The 27,205-nt window shown below is 38.2% G+C and overlaps 1 protein-coding gene across 1 annotated transcript in view; it reads left to right on the top strand.

Moving 5' to 3' along the window:
- The window catches only part of LOC118006485 (UDP-glucuronosyltransferase 3A2-like), a 31,076-nt gene extending 4,992 nt beyond the window's left edge, over positions 1-26,084 (top strand). Inside the window, exons 4-8 of the mRNA XM_034999162.1 lie at positions 13,226-13,334; positions 15,739-16,270; positions 22,066-22,297; positions 23,776-23,995; positions 25,144-26,084. Coding sequence (XP_034855053.1) covers positions 13,226-13,334; positions 15,739-16,270; positions 22,066-22,297; positions 23,776-23,995; positions 25,144-25,420 — 1,370 coding nt within the window. The 3' untranslated portion in view covers positions 25,421-26,084. The remainder of the gene's footprint in view (positions 1-13,225; positions 13,335-15,738; positions 16,271-22,065; positions 22,298-23,775; positions 23,996-25,143) is intronic.
- Positions 26,085-27,205: the final 1,121 nt, after the last annotated feature.

The following is a 27,205-nucleotide window of genomic DNA, read 5'->3' as shown; positions in this document are numbered from 1 at the left end:
CCCTTTCAGCCAGTTAGTTCTGCTTTTGTTGGGTATGGAGGTAGGAGAGCAAATCAGCAGCTACATTAGGAAGCCCTTGTGTTGGAATTCAGGCTTTGATTGGACTCATGGGCTCCTCAGATAATCTATCAAGTAGTGCTCACCTGAGCCCTAGGAGTTAAAAAACCCCGTATCTTAGTCTGCTGTTATCAGGGTGAGGTCAATTTCTTTCTTTCTCTCCTTTTTTAAAGAAGAAATTTATTTATTTATTTGAGAGAGAGAGAGTGAGAGAGAGCGAGTGAAGGGGAGATGCAGAGGGGGAGGGAGAGAATCCCAACCTGACTCTGCTGAGCATGGAGCTGATGCCTGGCTTCATCTTCAGGAATCTGAGATCATGACCTGAGCCGAAACCAACAGTTGGACGCTTAACCAACTGAGACACCCAGGTGATCCCAGGTCAAATCTTTTTGCTGGGGTTTATAGAGTTTAATAAATTACAACCACCTTTCCCTCTGAATTTTAGAACCTATTGAGAGAAGGTTACAGGACTTAGATCAAAATGCACCTTTATCTAGCTGATCAGGGAGCTTTCCTTTAGATCTTCATTAACTGTCAAGGCTGAGTAGTGGCTTGAAAAGAGGCTCTGTATAACCTCTGGGTTTTGTTCTGTTTATTCTTTATGGTGCCTTGGGTAGTTTCCTCCCATGTTTGCATTGACTATTCTCAGGAAGACCCCAACCCCAGAGCTTTCTCTCCCTGTAGCTCTCTTGTGGTATTCTGGTATTCTGCCCTGTGAATTCTAGCTGCCATGTCCTCCCCCAAATCTGAATTGCTCCCTCAGGGAGATGGCCAGACCACATCTGGGTTTCTCCTCCATGAGCTGTATCCTGGACGTTTTCTCCAGCCATCCATGAATGTTGTGTGCTACCTAGGGTGCAATGTCTAAAAACCATTTTAACATGTATTTGGTCTGGTTTTATTTAGTTGTTTAAAGCAGGAATTTCAATATGGTCCTGTGGCCTTCTTGTGCCACAGACTGAAGTTCCTTATCTTCATTATTTAAATCTTCGTATTTAAGTAATATTGGCATATAATAAACTGCATATATTTAAAATATACATGTTGATATATTTGGACATATACATATGCTGATATATATATATACATATATGTATACACACACACACACACGTGTGTGTGTATACCTGTGAAACCATCAACATAATCAAGATAACAAATATATTTGTTCCTCCACCAGAAGATTTCTAATGTCCTTTTGCAATCTCTCCTCCAGGCCCTCCCACCTTTCTATTCCCCACTGCCAGTCAATCCTTAATGTGTCACCATGTGTTAGAGTGTATCACGTAGATTTTATATAAATGAGATCACAATCATGTACCATTATTTTGGTTTACTATGCTCAGCAAAAAATATATATTTTTGAATTTTTAAAATTTATTTTTCTTTTAAAGTTTTTATTCATTTGAGAGAGCGAGAGCTCATATATAAGAGAGAGAGAGCACAAGGTGGGGGAGGGACTGAGGAAGAGGGAGAGAGGGAAAAGTAGGCTCCCTGCTGAGCAGGGAGCCAGATGTGGGGCTCCATTCCAGGACCCTGGGATGATGGACCTGAGCCAAAGACTGATGTTTAACTGACTGAGCATTCCAGGGGTCCATCAGCAAAAAATATTTTGAGTTTCCTATATAGCGTGTATATGCATAGTTCATTCCCTTTTATTGCTGAATAGTGTTCAGTGCATGAATTACCACAATGTGTTTATTTATTTGCTTGTTGATGGGCATTAGGATTGTCTCCTGTAAAAAAAAAAAAAAAAAGATTGTCTCCTGTTTTGAGCTATTACAAATAAACCTGCTCTGAAGAGTTGTGTACAAGCTTTTGTATGAATATGTACTATCTTTTCTCCAAATTAATTGGTAGGAGTACAGTGGCTGAACCATAGTTTCAGTATATGTTTAAGTTTTTAAGAAATGGCCACACACTTTCCCAGGAGGCTGTAACATTCTGCATTCTCACCAGAAGTGACTGCAAGTTCCATGCACACCACATCCTTGTCAATACTTGGTGTGGTTAGTCTTTTTACTTTTAGCCATTGTTGTGTGGGTATATTTCATGGTGGTTTTTATATGCATTTCCTTTATTACTAATGATGCTACGCATTTTTTTATGTGCTTATTTGTCAACCATATATCTTCACAGATGAAGTGTTTCCCAAATTTTGCCCATTTTTAAATTGGGCCATTTTTTTCTTATTCTAGAGTCTTCAGAGTTCTTGACATATATTTTGGATATAAGTATTTTATCAAGTATAAATCTGCAAATATTTTTTCCCAGTCCATGACTTATCTTTTCACTCTTACCAGTGTCTTTTGAAGAGCACAATTTTTAATTTGTTGAAGTGTCATTTCATGCTTTTGCTACATGTATTAGTAAGAATATATGATTTTTTTTTTTACTTATTTTGTCAAAATAATGAATGGCACTAATTGATTTTCAAATGTTAAACTAAACTTGTATTGTGGGAACAATACCAATTGGTCAAGGTGTATTTTCACTTTTATGTAATTTTAGACGTAGTTTGCTTAAATATTTTTTAAAAGATTTTTTTGAGAAAGAGCAAGAGTGAGAGATAATAAGTGGAGCGGGGTGGTGGCAGAAGGAGAGGGAGAGAGAAGAAGACTCCCCACTGAGAAGGAAGTCTGATGCAGGGCTGGATCTCAGGACCCTGAGATCATGACCTGAGCTGAAGGCAGACGCTTAACTGACTGAGCCATCCAGGAGCCCCGAGTTTGCTTAAATTTTGGTTTAAAATTTTATTTCTGTGTCCACATGGGCCATCATTATGTGATTTTCTTTTCTTTTCTTTTCTTTTCTTCTTTTTCTTTTCTGGCAATGTTAAACAGTGCAATACTTTCCTGATAGAATAATTAGGTAGTGTTCCTTTTTCAATTTTCCGGAAGAGTTTGGTTAGAATTAGTACTGTTTCTTCCTAAATTGTTTTAGCTACTCCGAGAGACAGTCTCCACCCACCCCAAAGTTAGGTTTGGATGTTGAGGCTTATGGCCTTTTATACACACAAAGAGGTTATAAAATGGTTTATTAGGGGCACCTGGCTGGCTCATTCAACAGCTCGACTCTCCATCTGAGCTTTGTGGGTTCCAGCCCCACTTTGGGTGTAGAGATTACTTCAAAATAAAATCTTTAAAAAAACCCACAATGGTTTATTAATAATATAATCACACTTCACGGAGAGAGTAAAGCAAGTCTCAATCTGGTCCAAACATACACTGAGAGAGCAGGAAAAGGAGGATGCATTTGGGCTTTTATGGTGGTCAGTCTTGGGACTGGAATGGCCATTTCCCTTCATGTTTGACTGATGCCCATAACGTTCTGTGTTTCATTTATTTCAGTTTGAACCTGTTATAAGTAAGTCATTATGGCATTTTATGAGACCTGCTGCCTGAGGCTGGTGAGGGAGTTGAATGTTTCACTGAATGTCTTGTTTAAAAGACTAGTGTTTGCATGTAGAGAAGGCAATCAGTGCCTTGGTCATGATCAGTAATGTCTGAAAATCTGTAGACGATAAGGAGTCTTGCTTGAGGCTGTGTATTGTGCCTTTGGTGTGTGGAGACACATGTGTAACCTTCATTTATATTTTGGATATCTATATGGCAAGAGATTCTGTGCTCTTTACCCAAATGGAACAACCTCTCCTCTTTACAGGTCTCTTTGGAATGTCTTTTTCTTCTTTAAGTGAACTTTGGTAGTTTCTGTCTGTCTAAGAATTTGTCCATATCATCCATTGTCTAATTGATTGCCATCTAAAGTTCATAGAATTCTCCTATAGTCCTTTTCATTTCGGTGTGGTCATTAGTGGTGTTCCTTCTTTCCTTTCTGGTCCTAATAATTTGTATCTTTCTTGTTTGTGAATTTTCTTGATCTGTTTCAAAGTTTCAAAGAACTGGCTCTGCTTTCATTGATTCCTGTTGGTTTTCTATTTCCAATTTTATTAGTTTCCCTCTAATCTTTGTTAATTCTACCTTCTGTTTTAGGTTTAGTGCACTTTCTTCCCCAGTGTCTTAAGGTGGCAGAATAGGTTATTGATTTGGTAACTTCCTTTTTAATATAGGCATTGAAAGCTGTAAATTTCCTTTTTAACTCCTTCTGTTGGCACATCACATAAGCTTTGGTATGTTGTATACTCATTTTTATTTGTCTCTATGTATTTTATGATTTCCCTTGTGATTTCTTTTTGATACATGAGTTATTTAAAAGGATGTTGTTTAATTTCCATAATTTGTGAATTTTCCGGTTTTCTGTCTGTTGTTGATTTCTAACTTTATCCTGGAGTGGTCAGATAGCCTGTGGTAAGTATGTTTTAACATCTATTGAGACTTATTTGTGGCTGAACAATGGACTCTGCTGAAAAATGTCCCAGGTACCCTTGGAAGAATGTGTATGCTGTTGTTTGGTAGAGTGTTTTATATATGTCTGCTACATCTAGTGGATCAATGTGTGTAAGTCTTCTATTTCCTTAATGATCTTCTTTCTGGTTTTCTATCCATTATTGAGAGTGGATGTTGAAATTTCCAGTGATTACATGGAAGTGTCTGTTTCTCTCTCTATTCTGCCGCTTTTGCTTTAGCTATTTTGATGGTCTCTCATTAGGTGCATATGAATTTATAATAGTTATATCTTCTTGCCATATTGAGTCTTTATTAGTATATAATGTCCTTTGTCTCTTGCAATCTTATTTGATTTAAAATCGATTATGTTTGGCATTTGCTCATCTACTTCTGCTTTCTTTTGCTTATTCCTTGCTTGGAATATCTTTTCCCATCATTTGCCTTTCTGTCTGTGTCTTTGGATCTAAAGTGAGTCTCTTGTAGACAGTATATATAGTTGGATCATATTTTTCTTTGTGTGTGTGTTTGTGAGCTTCTTATTTTTGTATTTATTTTTTAATACATTTCGTTATTTTGGAGTAATTGTAAATTTACAGAAAAGTTACAAAGATAGTACAGGAAGCTCCCATACACCCCACACCCTCTTTCCCCATTGTTAACCCATTTTATTTTTAATTTTTTAAAGTATTACTTTTTATTGAAGTACAGCTGATACACAATGTTACATTAGTTTCAGCTGTGAGACATAGTGATTTTCCAACTGTACATGTTATGATGTGCTCACCACAAGTGTAGCTTCCATCTGTCACCATACAAGGCTATTACAATTGGTTCTTGTATTTTTATCCATTGTGCCAATATCTGTCTTTTCACTGGAGAATTTAATCCATGTACATTGAATGTAATTACTGAGAAGGAGAAACTTAAGTGTGTCCTTTTGCTATTTTTAAATGTCTTATAGCTTTTTGTCCCTTACTTTCTGTATTACTGTTTCTTTTATGCTTAGTTGATTCTTTGTTATGAAATGTTTAAGTTCCTTTGTCATTTTCTTTTGTGTATATTCTATAACAATTTTTTTATGTGTGTTACCATGGGGATTTAATTTAACATGATAAATATATGTCACTCACATTTTAATTTTTACCAGTTTAATAACATTCAAAAATTCTCTTCCTATAATGTTTGGCTCATTCCAACCCTCTTGAATTGTTGATATCACAAAATTACATTTTTTTACATTGTATGCCCCCAATCATAAACTATCATTAATTTAAATGCATTAATATATTAAATTGCAGAGAAAACTTGATTGGAGTTACAGTTTATCTAAGACTTGTTTTTAAACGAATACTTGGCTTTTAAAAATGTACTAGTTTCAATAGAGCTACCATACGATCCAGCAATTGCACTACCAGTATTTACCCCAAAGATACAAATGTAGGGATCTGAAGGGGTATGTGCACCCCAATGTTTATAGCAGCAATGTCCACAATAGCCAAACTGTGGAAAGAGCCAAGATGTCCATCGACAGATGAATGGATAAAGAAGATGTGGTATATATATACAATGGAATATTATGCAGCCATCAAAAGGAATGAGATCTTGCCATTTGCAATGACGTGGATGGAACTGGAGAGTGTTACGCTGAACGAAATAAGTCAATCAGAGAAAGACATGTATCATATGATGTCACTGATATGAAGAATTCTTAATCTCAGGAAACAAACTGAGGGTTGCTGGAGTGGTGGGGGGTGGGAGGGATGGGGTGGCTGGGTGATAGACATTGGGGAGGGTATGTGCTATCGTGAGTGCTGTGAATTGTACAAAACTGTTGAATCACAGATCTGTACCTCTGAAACAAATAATGCAATATATGTTAAGAAAAAAAAAAAGAAGATAGCAGGAGGGGAAGAATGAAGGGGGGAAATCGGAGGGGGAGACGAACCCTGAGAGATGATGGACTCTGAAAAACAAACTGAGGGTTCTAGAGGGGAGGGGGGTGGGAGGATGGGTTAGCCTGGTGATAGGTATTAGAGAGGGCACATTCTGCATGGAGCACTGAACATGCACAAACAATGAATCATGGAACACTACATAAAAAACTAATGATGTAATGTATGGTGATTAACATAACAATAAAAAATTTTTAAAAATGTACTAGTTTCATAAATCACGTAGAAACCACAAGTGCAGTTAGAAAGCATTGCTATTTTGATGAAGTCCCAATAGTTCATTTTTGCCTTTGCTTCCCTTGCCTTTGGCAATGTTTCTAGGAAGAAGTTGCTGCGGCTGAGGTCGAAGAGGTTGCTGCCTGTGTTCTTCTTTAGGATTTTGATGGACTCCTGTCTCACATTTAGGTCTTTTAACCATTTTGAGTCTATTTTTGTGTGTGGTGTAAGGAAATGGTCCAGTTTCATTCTTCTGCATGTAGCTGTCCAATTTTCCCAACACCATTTGTTGAAATGACTGTCTTTTTTCCATTGGACATTCTTTCCTGCTTTGTCGAAGATTAGTTGACCATAGAGTTGAGGGTCTATTTCTGGGATCTCTATTCTGTTCCATTGATCTATGTGTCTGTTTTTGTGCCAGTACCATACTGTCTTGATGATTACAGCTTTGTAATAGAGCTTGAAGTTTGGAATTGTGATGCCCCCAGCTTTGCTTTTCTTTTTTCAACATTCCTCTGGCTATTCGGGGTCTTTTCTGGTTCCATACAAATTTTAGGATTATTTGTTCCATTTCTTTGAAAAAAGTGGATGGTATTTTGATAGGGATTGCATTAAATGTGTAGATTGCTCTAGGTAGCATAAAGAAACAGTCAACAAAACCAAAAGACAACCGACAGAATGGGAGAAGGTATTTGCAAATGACATATCAGATAAAGGGCTAGTATCCAAAATCTATAAAGAACTTATCAAACTCAATACCCAAAGAACAAATAATCCAATCAAGAAATGGGCAGAAGACATGAACAGACATTTTTCCAAAGAAGACATCCAAATGGCCAACAGACACATGAAAAAGTGCTCAATATCGCTCGGCATCAGGGAAATCCAAATCAAAACCTTAATGAGATACCACCTCACACTAGTCAGAATGGCTAAAATAACAAGTCAGGAAACAACAGATGTTGGCGGGGATGTGGAGAAAGGGGAACCCTCCTACACTGTTGGTGGGAATGCAAGCTGGTGCAACCGCTCTGGAAAACAATATGGAGGTTCCTCAAAAAGTTGAAAATAGAGCTACCATATGATCCAGCAATTGCACTACTGGGTATTTACCCCAAAGATACAAGTGTAGTGATTCGAAGGGGTATGTGCACCCTGATATTTATAGCAGCAATGTCCACAATAGCCAAACTATGGAAAGAGCCAAGGTGTCCATTGACAGATGAATGGATAAAGAAGTTGTGGTGTATATATATACAATGGAATATTATGCAGCCATCAAAAGGAATGAGATCTTGCCATTTGCAATGATGTGGCTAGAACTGGAGGGTATTATGCTGAGCGAAATAAGTCAATCAGAGAAAGACGTGTATCATATGATGTCACTGATATGAGGAATTCTTGATCTCAGGAAACAAACTGAGGGTTGCTGGAGTGGTGGGGGTGGGAGGGATGGGGTGGCTGGGTGATAGACATTGGGGAGGGTATGCGCTATGGTGAGCATGGTGAATTGTGTAAGACTGTTGAATCACAAACCTGTACCTCCGAAACAAATAATGCATTATATATTAAAAAAAGAGAAGATAGTAGGAAAGGTAAAATGAAGGGGGGGAATTGGAGGGGGAGATGAACCATGAGAGACTATGGACTCTGGGAAACAAACTGAGGGTTCTAGAGGGGAGGGGGTGGGGGGATGGGTTAGCCTGGTGATGGGTATTAAAGAGGGCACATATTGAATGGAGCACTGGGTGTTATATGCAAACAATGAATCATGGAACACTATATCAAAAACTAATGATGTAATGTATGGTGATTAACATAACATAATAAAATTAAAAAAATAGGTTAAGCACTATAAAATAAAAAAATATTTACATTCAAAAAAAAAAAGAAAGCATTACTATTATACTAGCTTTATAATTTCATATGCATTTACCTCTATTAAAATCTTTATTTTTCGTGCTCACTTCAGCAGCACATATACTAAAATCTTTATTTTTCCATACACCTTTGAGTTACTATCTGGTATCCTTTCATTTTTTCTGAAGAGCTCCTTTGAATATTTCTGTCAGTATAGGTCTAGTGGTAACGACCTACCTTAGCTTTTGTTTATCTGGGAATGTCTTAATTTTGCCCTCACTTTTGAAATACAGTGTTGCCAGACATAGAATTTTTTGTTGCTCTTTTTTTTTCTTTTAGCATTTTGAATATATTAACCCACTGCCTTCTGGCCTCCAAAATTTCTGATTAGAAATCTATTGATCATCTCATTGACAATCACTTGTATGTGATAAGTCACTTTTGTCTTAATGCTTTTAATATTCTCTCTTTATCTTTCTAAAGTTTGATTATAATGTGTGTGTTTGAGTTCATTTTCCTTGGAGTTTGTTGAGCTTCCTGGATGTTTATATTCATATCTTTCATTCAGTTTGGGAGGCTTTCATTCAGCCATTATTATGTAAAATATTCTATCTCTTTATTTCTGTCTTCTCCTTCTGAGCATCCACACTGCAAATGTTTTCCCTTAGGCTGTGTTCTCTTTTATTTAGTGTTTTAACTTTCTGTTCCTCACACTTGATAATTTCCATTGTCTTATCTTCAGGTTCACAGATTATTTCTTCTGCTTGCTCAAATCTGCCTTGGAATCCCTCTAGTGAAATTTTCATTTCATTTATTGCATTTTTCAGTTTTAAATTTTATTTTTGGCTTCTTCTGGATTTTCTGTGCCTTTATTGACATTTCTATTTTGCATACACTTTTTCCTTGACCTTCTCTACATCTTCCTTTAGTTCTCTGAGAATCTTTATGGCAGTTATTTTAAAGTCATCATCTAGTATATCTGCCATCAGTTCTTTCTTAGGGACAGTTTGTTGATTTATTATTTTCCTCTGAATAGGCCTCAGTTTCCTGTTGTTTGGTGCGTCTTGAGTTGTTTTTTTTTTTTTAAAGATTTTATTTATTTATTTGACAGAGAGAGGGACAGCGAGAGCAGGAACACAAGCAGGGGGAGTGGGAGAGGGAGAAGCAGGCTTCCCGCTGAGCAGGGAGCCCGATGTGGGACTCAATCCCAGGACCCTGGGATCATGACCTGAGCGGAAGGCAGACGCTTAATGACTGAGCCACCCAGGTGCCCAATGCCTTGAGTTTTTTGTTGAACACTAACCATTTGAATTTAACAATGTGTTAAATCTAGAGATGAGACTCTCCTCCTTTCTCCAGGGTTTGCAGATCTTTTAAAATTAATTTTGTTTCTTGTTTTTATTTTGTGATTGTTTTAAGCTGCCTTTGGGTGAGGATCAATGTGAGGTGTAAATTTTGGTCTCTTAGGTCTTTTCTGAATCTTTTCCTGGACATGAGTAGACACTTTCTAAATTCATCATATATGTAGTTTTTGTCCAATGTCCTAGCCCTTAATGTTTGTCTCCCATAATAGGAAAAACAGAAAAATCAGGGAGAAAAAAAGGACATCAGTCTTTTAAGACCCTTGGAAGTCCATTCAGCCAGAATGGAATGTGCTTAAAAAAAAAAAAAAGAGCATGATGCAAAAACATTGCTGCCTACTCTTTGTCTGCATCTCTGTGATCAGAAGCAGCAATCCACAGTCAGAGCACAGATATCTGAGATTTGAAGGTCCTTTTTAACCCATTCTGGCTTCTGAAACCTATGGGCAAGCTGCTTTACAAACACATGTTCAGCTGCCTGCCATGAAATGTATGCGGAAGATGGGTAGCTGGTACTGTGATAGAGCCGAAATAACTGAAATTAACTAAACTTATCCGCACTTTACACTTAAGGCCTTCCCTGGAAGTTGACTGCAAGGTTCCAAAATAGATATTTTAGACAGATTCTGCCAGTCAATTGTTATCTAGGTGGGGAGACAGATTCTGCCAGTCAATTGTTATCTAGGTGGGGAGACAGATTCCTGGTGCTCTACCATCTTCTCAGAATCTTCACTACTACACTTTTGACTTATCTTTTGCTTTTAGAATATATATATATATATATATATATATATATATATATATATATATATATGTAGTTAAATATGTGTGTGTGTGTATAAAAGAAAACTTTCACCAGTTTCTGTTTAAATGTGTGTCCAGGAAAGCTTCTTATACTCTCATGCTGGAAGCGGAACCCCAGTAGTTGTTTCTTGATGGTGTCAGGGATGGAAAGACCTTCAACCAACAAATAATTCTTCCCAGGAATTCAACTGAGGTGCCATGGCTTGTGCTTTGTGTAGGGCAGCAACACATCCCTCTTGTGAGCTCCTGTGTGAATGTTTGTGTCCTGAATGAGTGTGCTCAATGAATCTCTGCAAAAGAAGTTTGTCCTCAATGCAGTGTCAAACATGTATTTCTGGAGAAAGTTGAAGTTGGTTAAGATCTTGCCGGCAAAGCTTGTGAGCAAGACTGTTGAGGTAGTCCATGAGAAGCCAGTTACAAGTGATTTGTATCCTGCCAAGACAAAGGTGAAGAGAAACTGCAGCTGAGAGCTTGTTGAAATAAGAATTGAACAGAACATATTACCAAATCTATGCATGTAAAGTATCTATTAGTACTTAGATATAGTCAGCAATTTCAGTAACATTGGAAATGGGGGGGTGCTTAATATGATGTGTCATGGCACAATAACGTTATAGTAATCCACTGCAAGGCATCATTACTTCTTTCCTGGTTTAAGAATAGTCTAACCTAGGCCATTAAGTGGAAAGCCAGTGGAGATAATCACTCCTTTGCTTAATAGATTGTTTAAAATGGGATTTAATCCTTAAAGGCACTGTTTATGGGTTGTATTAACAGTTTTAATATGTTGGGCAGATTCAAAGGGTCCCTTTCTGTCAAGCTGATTGTAAATGCCAAAACTTTAATTTTATTTTAATTTTTGACTTGTTATATATCAAGAGCAATCATAGCCACTAGGAAATAATGTAAAAAAATGGCTGTTATGACTATGGGATATCTATTTCAGTAGTTAAGATAGGGCATGTAAATTTGTCCTCTATGTAACATTTTTGACTCCTAAGAGTACCGAAATTTTCTGGATATATTTAGTGGGCTCTTCTCATCCTGTTATTTTTGCCCCAGTATTGACTAAGACCATTAATCTTTGTCAGTGGCTCATCTCATCTGATGTTAAAAGTATTTAGAAGCTCTGATTTAAAGGCACAAAAACCAATCTGTGCCTTTCTTCTGTTACAAAGTTTTTCTTTAAAGTAATGTTACATTCCACATGTATCAAAACTGAGAACTCTGTTTTAATTTCTTTCCTGACTCTCCCACCCTGCCTTGCCCTTCTCTTTCCTCTTTCTTTGGGTTATTATTAGAGGTATTTTGGGGATGGTGTCCATTTTAACCTGCTCATATTTTTAAGTTTCTTCTTCAGAATGTCCCAATTAGTATCATCAAGGCTAGGGGCCTCCCTAGTGGTGATTTTGAGAGACATGAAATTAACCTGAGTTTGAATGAACCCCTTGAACTCCATGGGCATGTCATCAGTGTTTTTCCCTCTTCCTCTTTTAAGCAAGGTTTTCTTTTAGCTACAGGGATATAATCAGCAGCAGCAGCAAAGGCATTTTCTGGGGTTGTATGCGCCTTCTACTTTTACAGGTGTGAATCTCATCATATGACACAGTGACTACTCTTCTTCCACCATTCTGTGGGCTTGTAAACTGGTATCAGTCTTACCCAGAGCACTGTTTATAATGGGGGCAGTCCTTGAGACACACAACCATTGGTCACAGGGTTCTACCTAGCTTAGTGTCAATCACGGCTCATGCTGGGATCCAGAGGCACAACCCAGGCTGACACAGAAAATAGGTTTGTGTGAGACACGTGACCAGGGCCATTGAAAGGCTAAACCCACACTTTTGTCTCTAAATGCCAATTATGGAAGCTTCTGAGTAGAGTGGAGGTGAGGATTCCCCTACTTGGGTCTGGCTTGCTTGGCTTGAAACTCTTGCTCACAAAAAGGATGGCATGTTGAGGCTTTCTTCTGTGTTTGCCAAGATACGTCACAGAAGGTTAAGGGGGAGATGGAGCTTGCTAAGCTGTCATCAGTCCAACCTCAAAAATGGTGTCAGACTCTATTACACATGAGTTATTGGGGAAATGCCAGGGTGTGAAGTAGGGCTGCAGAGGACTACTATTTTTAACTTAGCTTTTGGCATATTTTTGGCAGAATGAAAAACCTTTGCATGTATCACTTTTAATTTTAATGAAAATGATTTCTTTTTCTAAATGAGAAATGACTGGGGAGCTGGCATAAACTAAGATCTGTATTTAAATACAAAGTATATCATTCGCTATATGTGCACTCTTGACAAATTATCTGGCACTCCTTTCTCACCTATAAAATAGTGAATAATTACACCTGTAAGTGTAAATTTTAAGTAGAAACCCCCAGTGCTTTAAAATGAATAAAAGTGACTATATCATTATATGGTTCTCAGTAAAGTTCGGCAGGTTGCCTGATTGAAGAAATGAGAAAGCAGAAAAACCAAACCAAACCAAAGTTCAAAAAGCAAACATTTGAATATATATACAATCCTTGGAATAAAGAAACCATGATATCATCATGCCAATGTTAATTTGGGTTGTATGGTATAATTAAACATTTCCTTACTGGTGTTTTATTTTTTATTTTTATTTTTAGAAAAGAATGAAATTTCATACAAAGTTATCAGTTGGCTTCCACCTGAAGATCATAGAAAAGATTTTAATAACACTTTTGATTTCTTTGTGACAGAAGCTTTGCATGGCAGGTAATTTCTTTTATTCTCTGAATGAAAGACTTACCACTTTAGTGATAGGGATGAATAGTTGCATGCTTGGTGTGAGTTTAGGAGAAATGGATGGATGGATGGATGAGTGGATGGATGGGGAGATCAATGATATTGGCAGTGGATGGATAGAGTAGAGTTTTGCACTACCAATCATTTAGTCTGTGTATCCTGTGGCTCTTCCACTGAAAGCATGAATGTATTTCTGTATAGTGAGGGGGACTGTTCCTCTGGATCTTCCTTGCAACATTCCATCTACAGTGTTTGCCTATATATTCTCCATAACACAGAAATTGGGATAGACAACTTAATTTCTCATTGTTGGTACGCAATGAACCACCAGGTTATACTTCTTTTTCCTACCTTTTCCTCACATAAATTCAAGAATGGAAAGATGCTTATGAATATTGTTATTTAATGCCTTGAACCACTGTCTTTTAAACTCATTTAAAAAAACCAAATATCTTGGTGATATACAATCAGTGAGTAACCTGAGGGATTTTGTCATTATCTGAGATGTATAGAAAGTTCTTCATCTTTGACATTAGAAGGTAAAGACCCAAATTTATCCCTTGTTTGGTTAATACACAGGCCTAATGTCCATCCCCCTTCTTTCCCTAGAAATTCTATTAGCAGGGTGCCTGGTTGGCTCAGTTGGGTAAGCATCTGACTTTGGCTCAGGTCATGATCTCAGGGTCCTGGGATTGAGCCTACCACCAAGCCCCTGTTGAGCTCCATGCTCAGCGGGCAGTCTGCTGTGTCTCTGCCTCTTCCCCCACTTGTGCACGCTCTCTCTCTCTCAAATAAATAAATAAAATCTTAAAAAAATAAAGAAATTCTATTTGCTACTAGGTGGTCCTAAAATCTGGCTTTTTTCATAAAGCCCAATTCCTTAGTCAAACTAGAAGACCAAATTCTCCCCTCTATAAGAGATCTGATCTAAAAGTACTCACTTGAAACGTCTATTTTATCTTGTATTGTTACTCATATATGTTTGAATTATATGTCTCATCTCTTCTCCCTCAGATTTATTGTGTCAAAGACTGTTTTTTTTTGTTTGTTTGTTCAGTTTTTGTTTTTAAGTAGGCTGCATGGCCAGCATGGACCCCAATAAGGGTCTTGAACTCCCAACCCTGAGATCAAGATTTGAGTTGAGATCAGGAGTCAGATGCTTAACCAACTGAGTCACCAAGGTGCCCCTTGAAGACTGGTTTCACACACATGTTAAATATGGTGCAATATACTGAACAAAGTGCTTTCCTGTATTTTTTCAATTTATTATCTTAATTTCAATATGATTCATGCTCTATTTTAGAGGAATTTCTACTTCATATCCTGAATTTGTCAATAATATTTAGCAATCATTCTTTATGAAAATCATTTAAAATATTATAGAGGATAATTTTAGTTAATTATCTGTTTTCACTTGTAGTTGATTCTATAGCATGTGTAGGCATCTTCATATTGTTAATGAGCTCTCACCTGTGGGTCTTCTTTCAGTGGGCTGATAAGGTGGAATGTTGTACAGGTTATAGGTTTGCCAGGTCATTGATTCTCTCAGTCCTTCATTCAAGTAGGAAGCCCATGGGTCTCCAAAGCATCTGACCTGTAATCTCTGGTCAGGAATATTCTCATCTGTTGCCCATGTGCTGTATGAAAAAGATCATTTTTCTTGCAGGCATTGATGGGAAATCATTGAGAGAATAGTTCCTGGAATAGTGCCATAGGCAAGAGTCTTAATAGATATTGGTAAAATTTTAGCATGAACTTTTGGAATAAGCATGAATACTCCATCTGGAATGATGTGGAAAGGTAGTAGTTAGCTTCAAATAGGCTTTTATTTTTGTTTGTTTTAAATGTTAATCTTTTCAGGTAGGAAGATGTAAATCTCCTGTTCAGCTTAGAAGTTGGATTCTAATATTACCATCAGAAAGTTCGTTGTGTGAGGCAATCTGTCAAATTTAGGATATACCCAGTTTCAGATAAAAGGGCTGCATCATGAATATTGATGCTTTGAAGTTACTTTCACAGTTTAGTTAGGAAACAGGACAGTCACTCAGAAAAGGTCAGTCAGTCATATCAACTAGACATGGGACTTTGATATCTACTAGTGACAGAGAATGTTTTCAATGCAGAAGGACATAAATTAGCTTTGCTAGTGCAGGCATATGGATTGGTCAGAGAAAGGGGAGGGGAGGAAGTGAGAACATTTTAAGAAGCAGAAACACCCAGAGCAGAGTATTCCTTGAACACTGGTAAAATAGGTGGGCTGCTGCCAGATATGGTCTTACTTACCTGGGCTATTTTCTTTGAGCCAAAGATTCTCCTAAGTATTGTGAAATTAACACATTCAATGAATATTTGTCATTACTTTTGTTTTAAACAGAGGAGCATTTGACAACTTTGTAAAGTTAATGGGACAACTGGGGATTCGATGCAGTGATTTGCTAAGGAGAAGTGATATCATGGATTTCTTAAAAAATGAGAACTTTGACCTGGTATTTGTTGAAGCATTTGACTTCTGTTCTTTCCTGGTTGCTGAGAAGCTTGGGAAGCCATTTGTGTCAATTCTGCCCACCCAGTTTGGCAGTGTGGACCATGGGCTACCAATTCCCGTGTCTTATATTCCAGTATACCGTTCCTGGCTAACCGACCACATGGACTTCTGGGGCAGAGTGAAGAATTTTCTGATGCTCTTTGATTTCTCCATAAAGCAATGGCAAATCCAGTCTACATTTGACAACACCATCAAGGAACATTTCCCAGAAGGCTCTAGGCCAGTTTTGTCTCATCTCCTAAAGAAAGCAGAGCTGTGGTTTGTTAACTCTGACTTTGCCCTTGAATTTGCTCGGCCCCTGCTTCCCAACACTGTGTATGTTGGAGGCTTAATGGCCAGAGCTGTTAAACAAGTGCCACAAGTAAGTAAAACCTTAGGTCTCAATATGGACTTCATGCAGAACTATTCAGTGCAGAATTGGTGGTTCCCTTGCCCGAGGGAACAGGGAGTGAAATATGGTGAGACAGGCAAAAAAATGAGAATATACATTTTTATTATTTTATTTTATTTATTTTTAATTTTCTAATCGACTTTACTGTATTATATTTTAACTTTTATTTTATGTGGTAAAAAACACTTAATATTAGACTTAGCTCCTTATCAAATTTTTAATAGTACAATATATAATTACTGACTTAGGTACCATGTTGTGCCTCAGATCTCGAGATCTTATTTATCTCATTTACCTGTAACTCTTCCTCCATGGAATAATAGCTACCTTTTCCCCTCATTGCTCCCCCTCTCCCAACCTTGGAAACCAACTTCCACTTTTGATTCTAAGAATTTGACTATTTTAGATGTTTCAGATAAATTAATTCATGCAGTATTTGCCTTTCTGGTTTATGTCACTTAGCATAATGTCTTCAAGTTTCATCCATGTTTTCCCATATTGCAAAATTTCCTTCTTTTTAAAGTATTCCATTATACATATATATTTTATATACAATTTAACCATTCATCTTTTGGATGGATATTTTGGTTATTACCACATCTTGGGTATTGTGAATAGTGCGTCAATAAATATGGGAATTCAGATATCTCTTTGAGATCCTGATTTCCATTCACCTGGGTACAGAAAAAGAAATCAGATTGCTCCATCATATGGTGGTTCTATTTTTAATTTTGGGGGGGGAATTTCCATACTGTTTTCCATAATGCCTTCACCATTTTTTATTCCCAATGATAGTAGTTAAGAGTTGCTCTTTCTACATATCCTCAACAGTTGTCTTTTGTTTTTTAGTAATAACCATACTAATAGATATGAATTGACATCTCATTGTGGAATTGATTTGCATTTCCCTGATGACTAGTGTTGCTGAGCATTTTTTCATATATTTGTTTGCCATTTGCATGTTGTCTTTGGATGACTGTCTATTCCAGTCCTTAGCCTATTTTTAATGGGGTTATAAGATCTTTCTTTCTTTCTTCTTTCTTTCTTTCTTTCTTTCTTTCTTTCCTTTCTTCCTTCCTTCCTTCCTTCCTTCCTTCCTTCCTTCCTTCCTTCCTTCCTTCCTCCTTCCTTCCTTCCTTCCTTTCTTTCTTTCTTTCTTTCTTTCTTTCTTTCTTTCTTTCTTTCTTTCTTTCTTTCTTCTTTCTTTCTTTCTTTCTTTCTTTCTTTCTTTCTTCTTCTTTCTTTTTCTTTCTTCTTTCTGCTATTGAGCTATAGGTCTTTCCTATACATTTTGGAGATTAATCTCTTATCAGGAATACAGTTTGCAGATATTTTCCATTCTGTAGGTTGTCTGTTACTCTGTTGATTGTTTCTTTTGCTGTGCAGAAGCTTTTCAGAAGCTTTTTAGTTTAATGTAGTCTCAATTGGTTTCTTTGTTATTATTGTTTGTTTCAATGTTTGTTAGTTTTGAGTTAGATATTTCATTTTCTTGTGCATTGTGCAATATCATTAAAATCATTGCCAAGGCCAATATCATGAAATTTTCTCCCCTTATTTTCTTCGAAGAGTTTTGTAAGTTTTAGGTCTTATGCTTAAATCTTTAATCGATTTTGAGTTGAGTTTTTGCATGGTATAAGTTGAGGATCGAACTTTATATTTGTTCATGTGGATATCCACATGCTGGGGGTAGGGATTCTGGTGAGAAGGTGTTTTCATAATTACTTGCTTGCCTTGGTGAGACTAGTTACACATTTGCCTGGGGTGCAGTCCGTCTTTAGTTCTTTTCTCTTTCTTTCTTTTTTAATGTTTCTTTTAGGGAATGAGAGCATGGAGCCTCTTATTTTGATGTCACACTCTACTATTTTAAATTTTAAAAAATAGATTTACATTGATCTTATAATTATCAAAAGACAGCAAAGCTGATATTAAGTGGTCTCCTGGGATGGTAGGTCTTATGGTGTGGTGTTGGATGGAGTCAAATAGAGCCAGATTGAATAATAGAATAAAGGCTTTGAGCTAGGGACAACCAAACAATGCAGAAGAAGAAGAAGAAATTAATGTTTTTGAAGAACTGACAAAAATATATTAATGCTCGCTTTTAGGGTATTAAATCAGAGAGTTCTTAAGAATCATCTATGGGTGGCTATATACTAATTAATACCACACAAAATAGCCTTATGTCATAACTTCTGCAGGAGAGAAAAGATATTTTATAAATGGTTTAACATAAAATCAATGTAATACATTATTAGAATGAATGGGAGAAAAAAACGCATCTTGTCAAGAAATGCAGAAAAGTTATTTGACAAAACTAACACACATTCATGACAAAAATGCTCACAAAACTAGGAGTACAAAGGTGTTTCTTGAACATGATAAAGAGTATATGGAACACTCCCAGCTAAGATCATACTCATTATGATAGACTGCAATTGTGCTGCTTAAGATCAATAGTCTAAGATGCCCACTTATATCACTGCTATTCAAATATGCCCTTGTTAGAGCAAGTAGGCAAGAAAAAGAAAGAAAAGACATTCAAATTGGTATGGACAATGTAGAAATAGTTTGATTTTCATATGACATAAATCTCTATGTAGAAAATACCAAAAAATTCATACACCAAAAAGAAACTATTAGTTTTAATAAACAAACCCAGCAAAGTTGCAGGGGAAAATATCAATATGCAAATATGATTTGTGTTTCCATACAGCAACCATGAACAATTTGTAAATGAAATTAAGAAAACTATTTACAACAGGATCCAATTAAACTGAGGAGTTGAAAGACATGTACACTGGACACTACAAATTTGCTGAAAGAAATTCAGGAACACCTAAATAAATAGAAAGATCTTGTTAAGAGAGCACTACTACTCAAAGTGATCTACAGAATTGGTCTAATCCTTATCAACAGTTCAATGACCTCTTCCTTTTATAGAAACGAAAAATTCATATGGAAATGTAAGAGACCCTGAATAACCAAAACAATATGAAAAAGAACACAGTTGGATGACTCATACATCTGTGACCAATTCATTTTTGACAAGGGTGCCAAAACCATTCAATGAAGGAAAGAATAGTCTCTTCAGCAAATGGTGCTGATCCCACTGGATTTTCACATGAAAGAGAACGTATTTTGAGCCTTCCTCATACCAGGTACCAAAATTAACTCAAAATACATCAATGACATAATTAAAGAGTTAAAAGCCATAAAATATTTAGAAGAAAAGAAAGGGATAAATCTGCATGGACTTATTTGGCAATGAATTTGTAGATATGACATTGAGAAGATGAGTAACAAAGGAAAAAATAGACAAATTGGACTTCATTAGGATTAAAAACCTCTATATCAAAGGACATTATATAGAAAATGAGAGGACAACCTATCAGATGCAAGGCAAGTATGTCCCCTCACTGCCACCTTTTAGCCTCATACTGGATGTCCTAACAAAAGTGATGAGACAAAAAAACAGAATAAAAGGCATATAGATTAGGAAGAAAGCAATAAAACTATTTTGTTTGCAGATGACATGATGGTCCATTCTGAAAATCTGAAAAAGCCAAAAAATAAAAAATAAAAATTCCTGGAATAGAAAGCAATCATTGCAATGTCACAGGATACAAGTTTAATGTATAAAATCAATACTTTTCTTATATATTAGCAATGCATGGGGGAATGTGAAATTAAAAGCACATGTAAAAACCATTTACATTAGCGCCACCAAAAATGTGATCTTGGGAATAAATCCACAAAATATGTAAAGATTTATATGAGGAAAACTACAAAACTCTAATGAAGGAAATCAAAGAACTAAATAAGTGGAGAGAAAGTCCATGTTCATGGATAGGAAGAGTCAATAGTGTCAAAAATTTGTTCTCTCCAAATTGATCTATACCTTCAATGCAAGTACAATCAAAATCTCAGCAAATTGTTTTGCAGATATTAATGAACTGATCCTAAAATTTGCATGGAGAAGCAAAAATCCTGAAGAACAAACACAATATTGAAAATGAAGAACAAAGTTGGAGGACTGACATTTTCAACTTCATGACTTACTATAAAGCTACAGTAATCAAGACATTATGATATTGGCAAAAGATTAGACAAATGGTAAATGTAACACAATAGAGAACCCCAAAAGAGATGCACACAGATTTCGTGAACTGCTGTTTCACATAGGAGTAAAGACAATAGTACAGAGAAAACATAGACTTTCAAAAAAGTGGTGCTGGAAAAATGGATATGTGCACACAGAGAATAAATTAGACTCATACCCTTCACGCTTCAAGAAAATTAGCTCAAAATGGACCACAAGCTTAAATATAAAATGCAAAAGTATAAAAATTTTCTCTGATATGATATCAGAGAAAATCTGGATGAACTATGGTTTGATGAAAACTTTTGCTTATTTTTTTAGTTATTTTTTTACATTGGAGACGAATTCAGTTCTATTTATCTAAAAAAGCATTTATTTCACCTTCACTATTGGCAGAAGGAGGAGGTGTACTTAGGGAGTCCCTTTGATATTTTTTCTTTTTTTTTTTATTATGTTATGTTAGTCCCCATACAGTACCTCATTAGTTTTTGATGTAGTGTTTCATGATGATGAAAACTTTTTAAATGAAAAACCTAAGTCATGTTCTATGAAAGAAGGAGTTGATAAGTGTGCTAAATTGAAAATTTCTGTTGTGAAAATTTCTCTTCTGACTGGGTGGCTCAGTCAGTTAACCTTCTTCCTTTGGCTCAGGTCATGATCTCAGGGTCGTGGGATGGAGCTCAGCATCAGGTTCCCTGCTAGCTGGAGCATGCTTCTCCCTCTGCACCTCCCCCCTGCTTATGTTCTGTCTCTCTCAAATAAATAGATAAAAATCTCAAAAAAAAAATTCTGTTCTGGGCAGGCACTGTCAAGACAATAAAAATAGGAGCCACAGAACAAGAGCAAATATTTGGAACAATCCTATCTGTTCAAGACTGTTATACAAAATATGCAAACACTTTATACACACAAATATACATAGTATACAGAGAACTCTCAAAATTTAACAATAAGAAAACCAATAAATTAAATGGGGCAAAAACCTTCCCAGATCCCTCAACAAAGACCTACAGATGGCTAATAAGCATATGAAGAAGACACACCACCAGAGACATTTCCCCAGCATCTACCTCAGCCTCCAGATAGCGTGCTGCCTCCTACTGGACCAGGACAGCAACTGGCACTCTCTCAGGCACTAGCACCTCTGGTCTGGCATTGGAACCCTCCTAAATGACCATATCTCCCCACACCTAGAACGAGAGATGAGGATGACCTTGGTACTGAGACCATGTTTTCAATGAAGAAAGAAATTCCCACCACCTCTGCTTTCCTCTTCTATAAAACATTGTTACACACACAAGTCCTGGATTTAGATGTTGGTGCTACAGTGTGCTTTGAGTGCCTCAAAGGCAATGTGGGTTATTGTGGTAGTGACTGGACACCTACAGCTGTCTTCCCATTCATCTGTGATTATTGAAAGTGTTTATATGGTAGGATGTGTCCTGAGGTCTCAGAGAAATGACTTCAAGGCCACCAGACACAATGGATATGAGCACAGTGCAGAGGGCACTGAGCTGTCCCAGGGGCTATTGAGAACCTCTTCAAGACAGTGAGCTCTAGGCCACTGACAGGAGGGTGTATTCAGTATATAGCTGACTTTCATTTCAAGGCTGTCTAGGCTTTCATGAGCAACTGTGTTCACCTGCTTTCCTTTGTTACCTCTCTCCAGGAATTTGAGAATTTCATTGCCAAGTTTGGAGACTCTGGTTTTGTCCTTGTGGCCCTGGGCTCCATGGTGAGCATCTGTCAGTCCCAAGAAGTTCTCAGGGAGATGAACAGTGCCTTTGCTCATCTGTCTCAAGGGGTGATATGGAAGTGTAATCCTTCTCATTGGCCCAAAGACGTCAAATTGGCAGCAAATGTGAAAATTGTGGACTGGCTTCCTCAGAATGACCTCTTGGGTAAGGACTGTTCAGGTCTACTTCTCTCTTTCCATTTATTATCTTTAGGTTTACACTGGACAACCCCACGAGCATGAGAAAGGGCAGCTGGTAGCTAAAGGTAATCTTTAGAGGACAGGAATGGAGCAGCCAGCTGGAGTTCTTGGGAAATCAGACTGTTTCCCAAATGGATAAAACCGCCATGTTTTCTTCTTTCTTTCATTTGCAGTCCTGATACCTGCTTCTAGAAGTGATTGTCATCAGGCTCTTTTGACCATACCATATTTGGCACTCAACAAGGTTACCCAAACTTAGTCAAAGACAGTTTATAGATTCTGCGATCACATACCAAGGGACATGTTGCCACTGTTTTCCCTTAACTCTTGAGCATCTATTAGGCCCCATGCCACTATAGAAACACCCTCACACATATTGGTTCATTCTCCTTTGCCCCAAAAGGTGTACTCATACTTTCACAAAGGTTTGCTGACAGTGTCTGAAGGGTGTGCCCAAACATCTGAGTGTCAAGCTGAGTAAGCTCTCTGCCTTAGCTGGTTATTTTGTCCATCACATTCTCTGGCAAAAGAGAGCTCCTCACACCCCTTTGTCCTTGTGCAACATTTTGGAGTCCCTCAGTGCCACAACTACTGACTATATCAGACATTCATCCCCAAGATTATGGCTCACAAACATATTGGGAACTTAAGATAGTGGGTTCTGCACATTTATTCACAAGACATGGTGTAGGGAAAAGGATTCTGACTTTCAAAGAAACACAAATAGATTCTGATGCACATCCCTATTGAGAGGCAGTTTTGAGATGAACTCTTCATTATTAGCACTTGTTTTAGTTTTCTCTAAATAAGAGTGGGATGAGCACATAGGAACTGGAAATACTGAGATGGGTGATCCATCATTGCCTACTTTAGAGGATTTCTTGTGAAATTGAGTAGAAATGACATACAGTGTAAGTTTGATGAATGCCACATGAGATGTGATGTCAGTAAAAGTGTTAGCCTTCAGATAAGAGGGAAATGAATGGGCAATGAAAGGGAGAGCATGAAACCTACAGAATGAGAGATAGAGAAAGAGATAGTAAATCATACAAACAGAAAGAGAGTGACACTGGGAGAAAGTAACAGTGAGATAACAGACATAAGAGGAGCAAAGGGAGAGACAGAGTGGATAGATAAGGATGGATGGAGGGATGGATGGATGGATGGAAGAAAATGCTGTGCTTAGTACTGTTCTCAGCAGCTGTCCCTGGGTTCTGAGTCTTAGATGGATTGATTTAGAGGAATCTCTGTATGGAGACAAGACCAGAATTTTGTATTTGGGGAAATATGTGCCCTTGAGTGTGCCCTAAGCTAATTCAGCAAATTCTTTTTCTCCAACATACTTTAAGATCCCTTTGTATTTTTTTCTGCCCTTGATACTTTCAAAGATGTTCTGAAAATTTTCACCTTGAAATATTCTGCTCTGTTCCTGATTTGCAACAGCTCACCCACGGATCCGTCTCTTTGTCACTCATGGTGGATTGAATAGCATAATGGAGGCCATCCAACATGGTGTACCCATGGTAGGGATTCCTGTCCTTGGAGAACAGACTGAAAACCTGGTCCGAGTAGAAGCCAAAAAGTTTGGTGTCTCTATCCAGTTAAAGAAGGTTAAGGCAAAGACATTAGCTCTGAAGATGAAGGAAGTCATAGAAGACAAGAGGTATGGAGCTCTCTGGGCTTGTGTTCACTTAGGCTGAATGAAGACATCCAACACAAAGGGCACTGTGTGTCACTTTTTTTGCAATAAAAGCTGAAACTTCCAAGATGTGGAATAGTATGTGTGTGATGCTAACAGCTGACTTGTTTACTCTGAGAGCAAGACTAGGCAATTCGGGTTAGATGTTGAGAACAATTTCTCCCTAAGGGTTGTGAGGACTCTGACCTACTTACATAGGGTCTGTGACAGGTCTTATATTTTGGGACTACTGATAGTAGAATGACACTGAGCAGGAGGTCACCTTCCTGTCCCCCAATATGCCGCAGTGTTTCCTGCCTCAGACGGTTTATCAGTGCTGCTTCCTAAGATATCCTTCCCTTCTCTTCACAGACTTAGCTCCTTCATACAGTTGGACTCATCTCCAATATCCTCCCCTCAGAGAGGCAGGACGTCTTTGTGTGACGGTTTTAAATGTGTTCCCCTCTCCCACCCTCTTCAATCATAATTCATTTTTCCTTCTTAACACTTCTCAGGATCATTAACTACCCCATTTCTTTCTTTTTAAATTTATTGGTTGTCCCCCAGAAAGTAGAGAGTCAGCTCCCTTGGACAGCCCAGTGTGTCTCTTGTTTTCCCCTGTGTTCTCAGGGACTAGTACAGGGCCTGCCACAAAAGTAAGTTGGGATGAATTTCTGTTAAGTGAGTCAGTAAAAGGGCTCGTGTTCTCTTATGTAAATTGCCATCCAGCACAATGATGAGATAATCATGATGGACTGAATATCTTATTAGGGTCTCAAGGACATTTACCTTGAATTGGATGTATGTTACATCACATATATTCCTATACACTTTTTCCTTTATTGTACCATAAGTGTCCTTGGGTAAAGACTTGTCCTTACAGCTTAGTCACCTTTTTATAATTTAACACTTTTAGCCCTAGGCATGGATCTTTGCATGGAAAGACCAGTTAGAACTTTTCAATGGGACCCAGCTAGTCTGTGACAAGGCCAAGCTAACCACTTTTCTTGAAACTGAGCCTTTTGTGCATATGGATGAAAGTGTGTGTGTGTGTGTGTGCGCATGTGTGATACGAGGTCTCTAAGACTTCTGAGAGCACATGAGTAACACCCTGCCTCTGTCTCTGCCAACAGGTACAAGTCAGCAGCAGTGGCCGCCAGCATCATCAGGTGCTCCCACCCCCTGACCCCTGCTCAGAGGCTGGTGGGCTGGATCGACCACATCCTCCAGACAGGGGGTGCGGCACACCTCAAGCCCCACGGCCTGCAGCAGCCATGGCATGAGCAGTACCTGCTGGACGTCTTCTTGTTCCTGCTGCTGGTCACCCTGGGCACCCTGTGGCTCTGTGGGAAGCTGCTGGGCGTGGTGGCCAGGTGGCTGTGTGGGGCCAGGAAGCTGAAGAAGGCCTGATGGAGGTGCATCCATGATGGGTGTTTGGGGAGCCACTGGTTGTAGAAGGCTTTCCCCAGCGCAGGACACCCCTGGTGGTACTTGACGGTGGTGCAGAAACATCTCCTCACTGTTTCTGCCTCTGGAAATTGTTATGAAGTAATCTTGGGATTATTTTTTCAAATTGTGGTAAAATATATATTTTATAAAGCTTACTATTTAGCCAGTAATCATACAGTCAGTGGCATTGAGCACACGGACATTATTATGGAAATATCACCACCACCCATTCCAGAACAGTTTTCATCTTCCCAAACTCAAACTCCACTCTGATCAAACAGCAATTCCTCATATGCCTGCTCCCACCACCAGCCCCACACCCTGGGAACCCCAGTTCTGCTTCTGTGTCTATGAATTTGATCTCGGCTTCTTGACTTGCCTCTGTTCAGGGGTCTCCTCACTCAGACCCAAACCTTCAGCAGACAGCCCCACCATCCTCCCTACTCTGTCTCTAGACACAGGGCCATGCTTACTTCATCCTCGGTGTCTGACATCTCTCAGTCTCTCTGCCCCTTCTCACATTTCATGATATGACATAAGATATTGGCCAGTACTTCCATGTTGGGTTTTCCTCTTGCATCTCTTTTTCACCTCACCTCCAAGCTCAGGAGGTCTGGTCTCCACCCTGCAGCTAGGCAGGGATGACCCTCCCAGGACTCCACCTGTGGTTTCTGTGCTGAATCCCCTCCTGTGTAGAATACCTCCTTTGCTGGTCAGACATGGAGCCTGCCTTTGGGTCACAGCTAATGCTGTGGTTTTCACTTCTCACAGTTCCCTTCTCAAGATTGCCCCTCTTAAGATATAGTTATGAGAACCTCACTTGAAGATCCCGGACCTCCCTATGAAGCTCTGGAAACTCAGGTCCTGTGATAACAACAGTTCCCAGGACTTTATTGATTTAGGAAGCATCCGTCTGCTCCCCAAATATGGCACAGAATATTCCTCTATGTATAGGAATTACATTCTGTTCCTCACAAAATACACCCAAAAACATGTGCCTTAACCACCAGGGTTTTTATATGTTTGGCATTTGATTCTCTGAAAAAGGCTGGTGTAGCCCCCGCCCCCCCACTTTTTTTTGGACTTTTCTATCTCCTTTACTAGACACCAGGCTCCCTCTCTGGTAGGTTCCTTGTCTAATATATTTTACCTTCCTATGATTGTGCCATCATATTTGATTTTGTGTTTTCATGTGGAATTCAATGTATCCTTAAATGTTTCAAATGTACAGTATCTTGTATATGAAACATAGTGAAGAAAACAGTAGATATATGGAATGGCCCCAGACACCACAGTTTTTGATTGCTCAATTCGAAGTTGTGACCACATGTTGAAATAATTCAAATGGAGGATGCTACTACAGAATACTCCCTGCAGAAGTGGAAAGAGGTCCACCCTTGCCCATGTCAGGATAAGATTTTCTGGGTAGAATGCAGAGCTGGTGCCAGGTGTCTACTGAGTTCTGTGAGTTCTCTTGCTTCAGTGTCACCTAGAGACACAAGCATGTCCCATGAGGACACACGTGTGTGTGTGTGTGTGTGTGTGTAATTCAAGGTCTTATTTCTGCAATTCTTATGAAATCTTTGAAATTGGTCTCTGGTAATAGTTCCTTGAAAGGCAGACCTGAAGCTTTCTCTGTGTTGTCATTAGAATAAATAGCCAAAATTTTTTCCCCTCATAACCAACAAAGGGATCAAGGGATGGGGCTTCCAGCTGACGACTCTTATTCCCACTCCCACCATGTCA

The sequence above is a fragment of the Mirounga leonina genome, unplaced genomic scaffold (genome assembly GCF_011800145.1).
Source record: "Mirounga leonina isolate KUSES-001 unplaced genomic scaffold, KU_Mleo_1.0 Mir_97, whole genome shotgun sequence".
NCBI lineage: Eukaryota > Metazoa > Chordata > Mammalia > Carnivora > Phocidae > Mirounga > Mirounga leonina.
The sequence above is the reverse complement of the archived record's forward strand: the minus strand, read 5'-3'. Positions and strand labels throughout refer to the sequence as shown.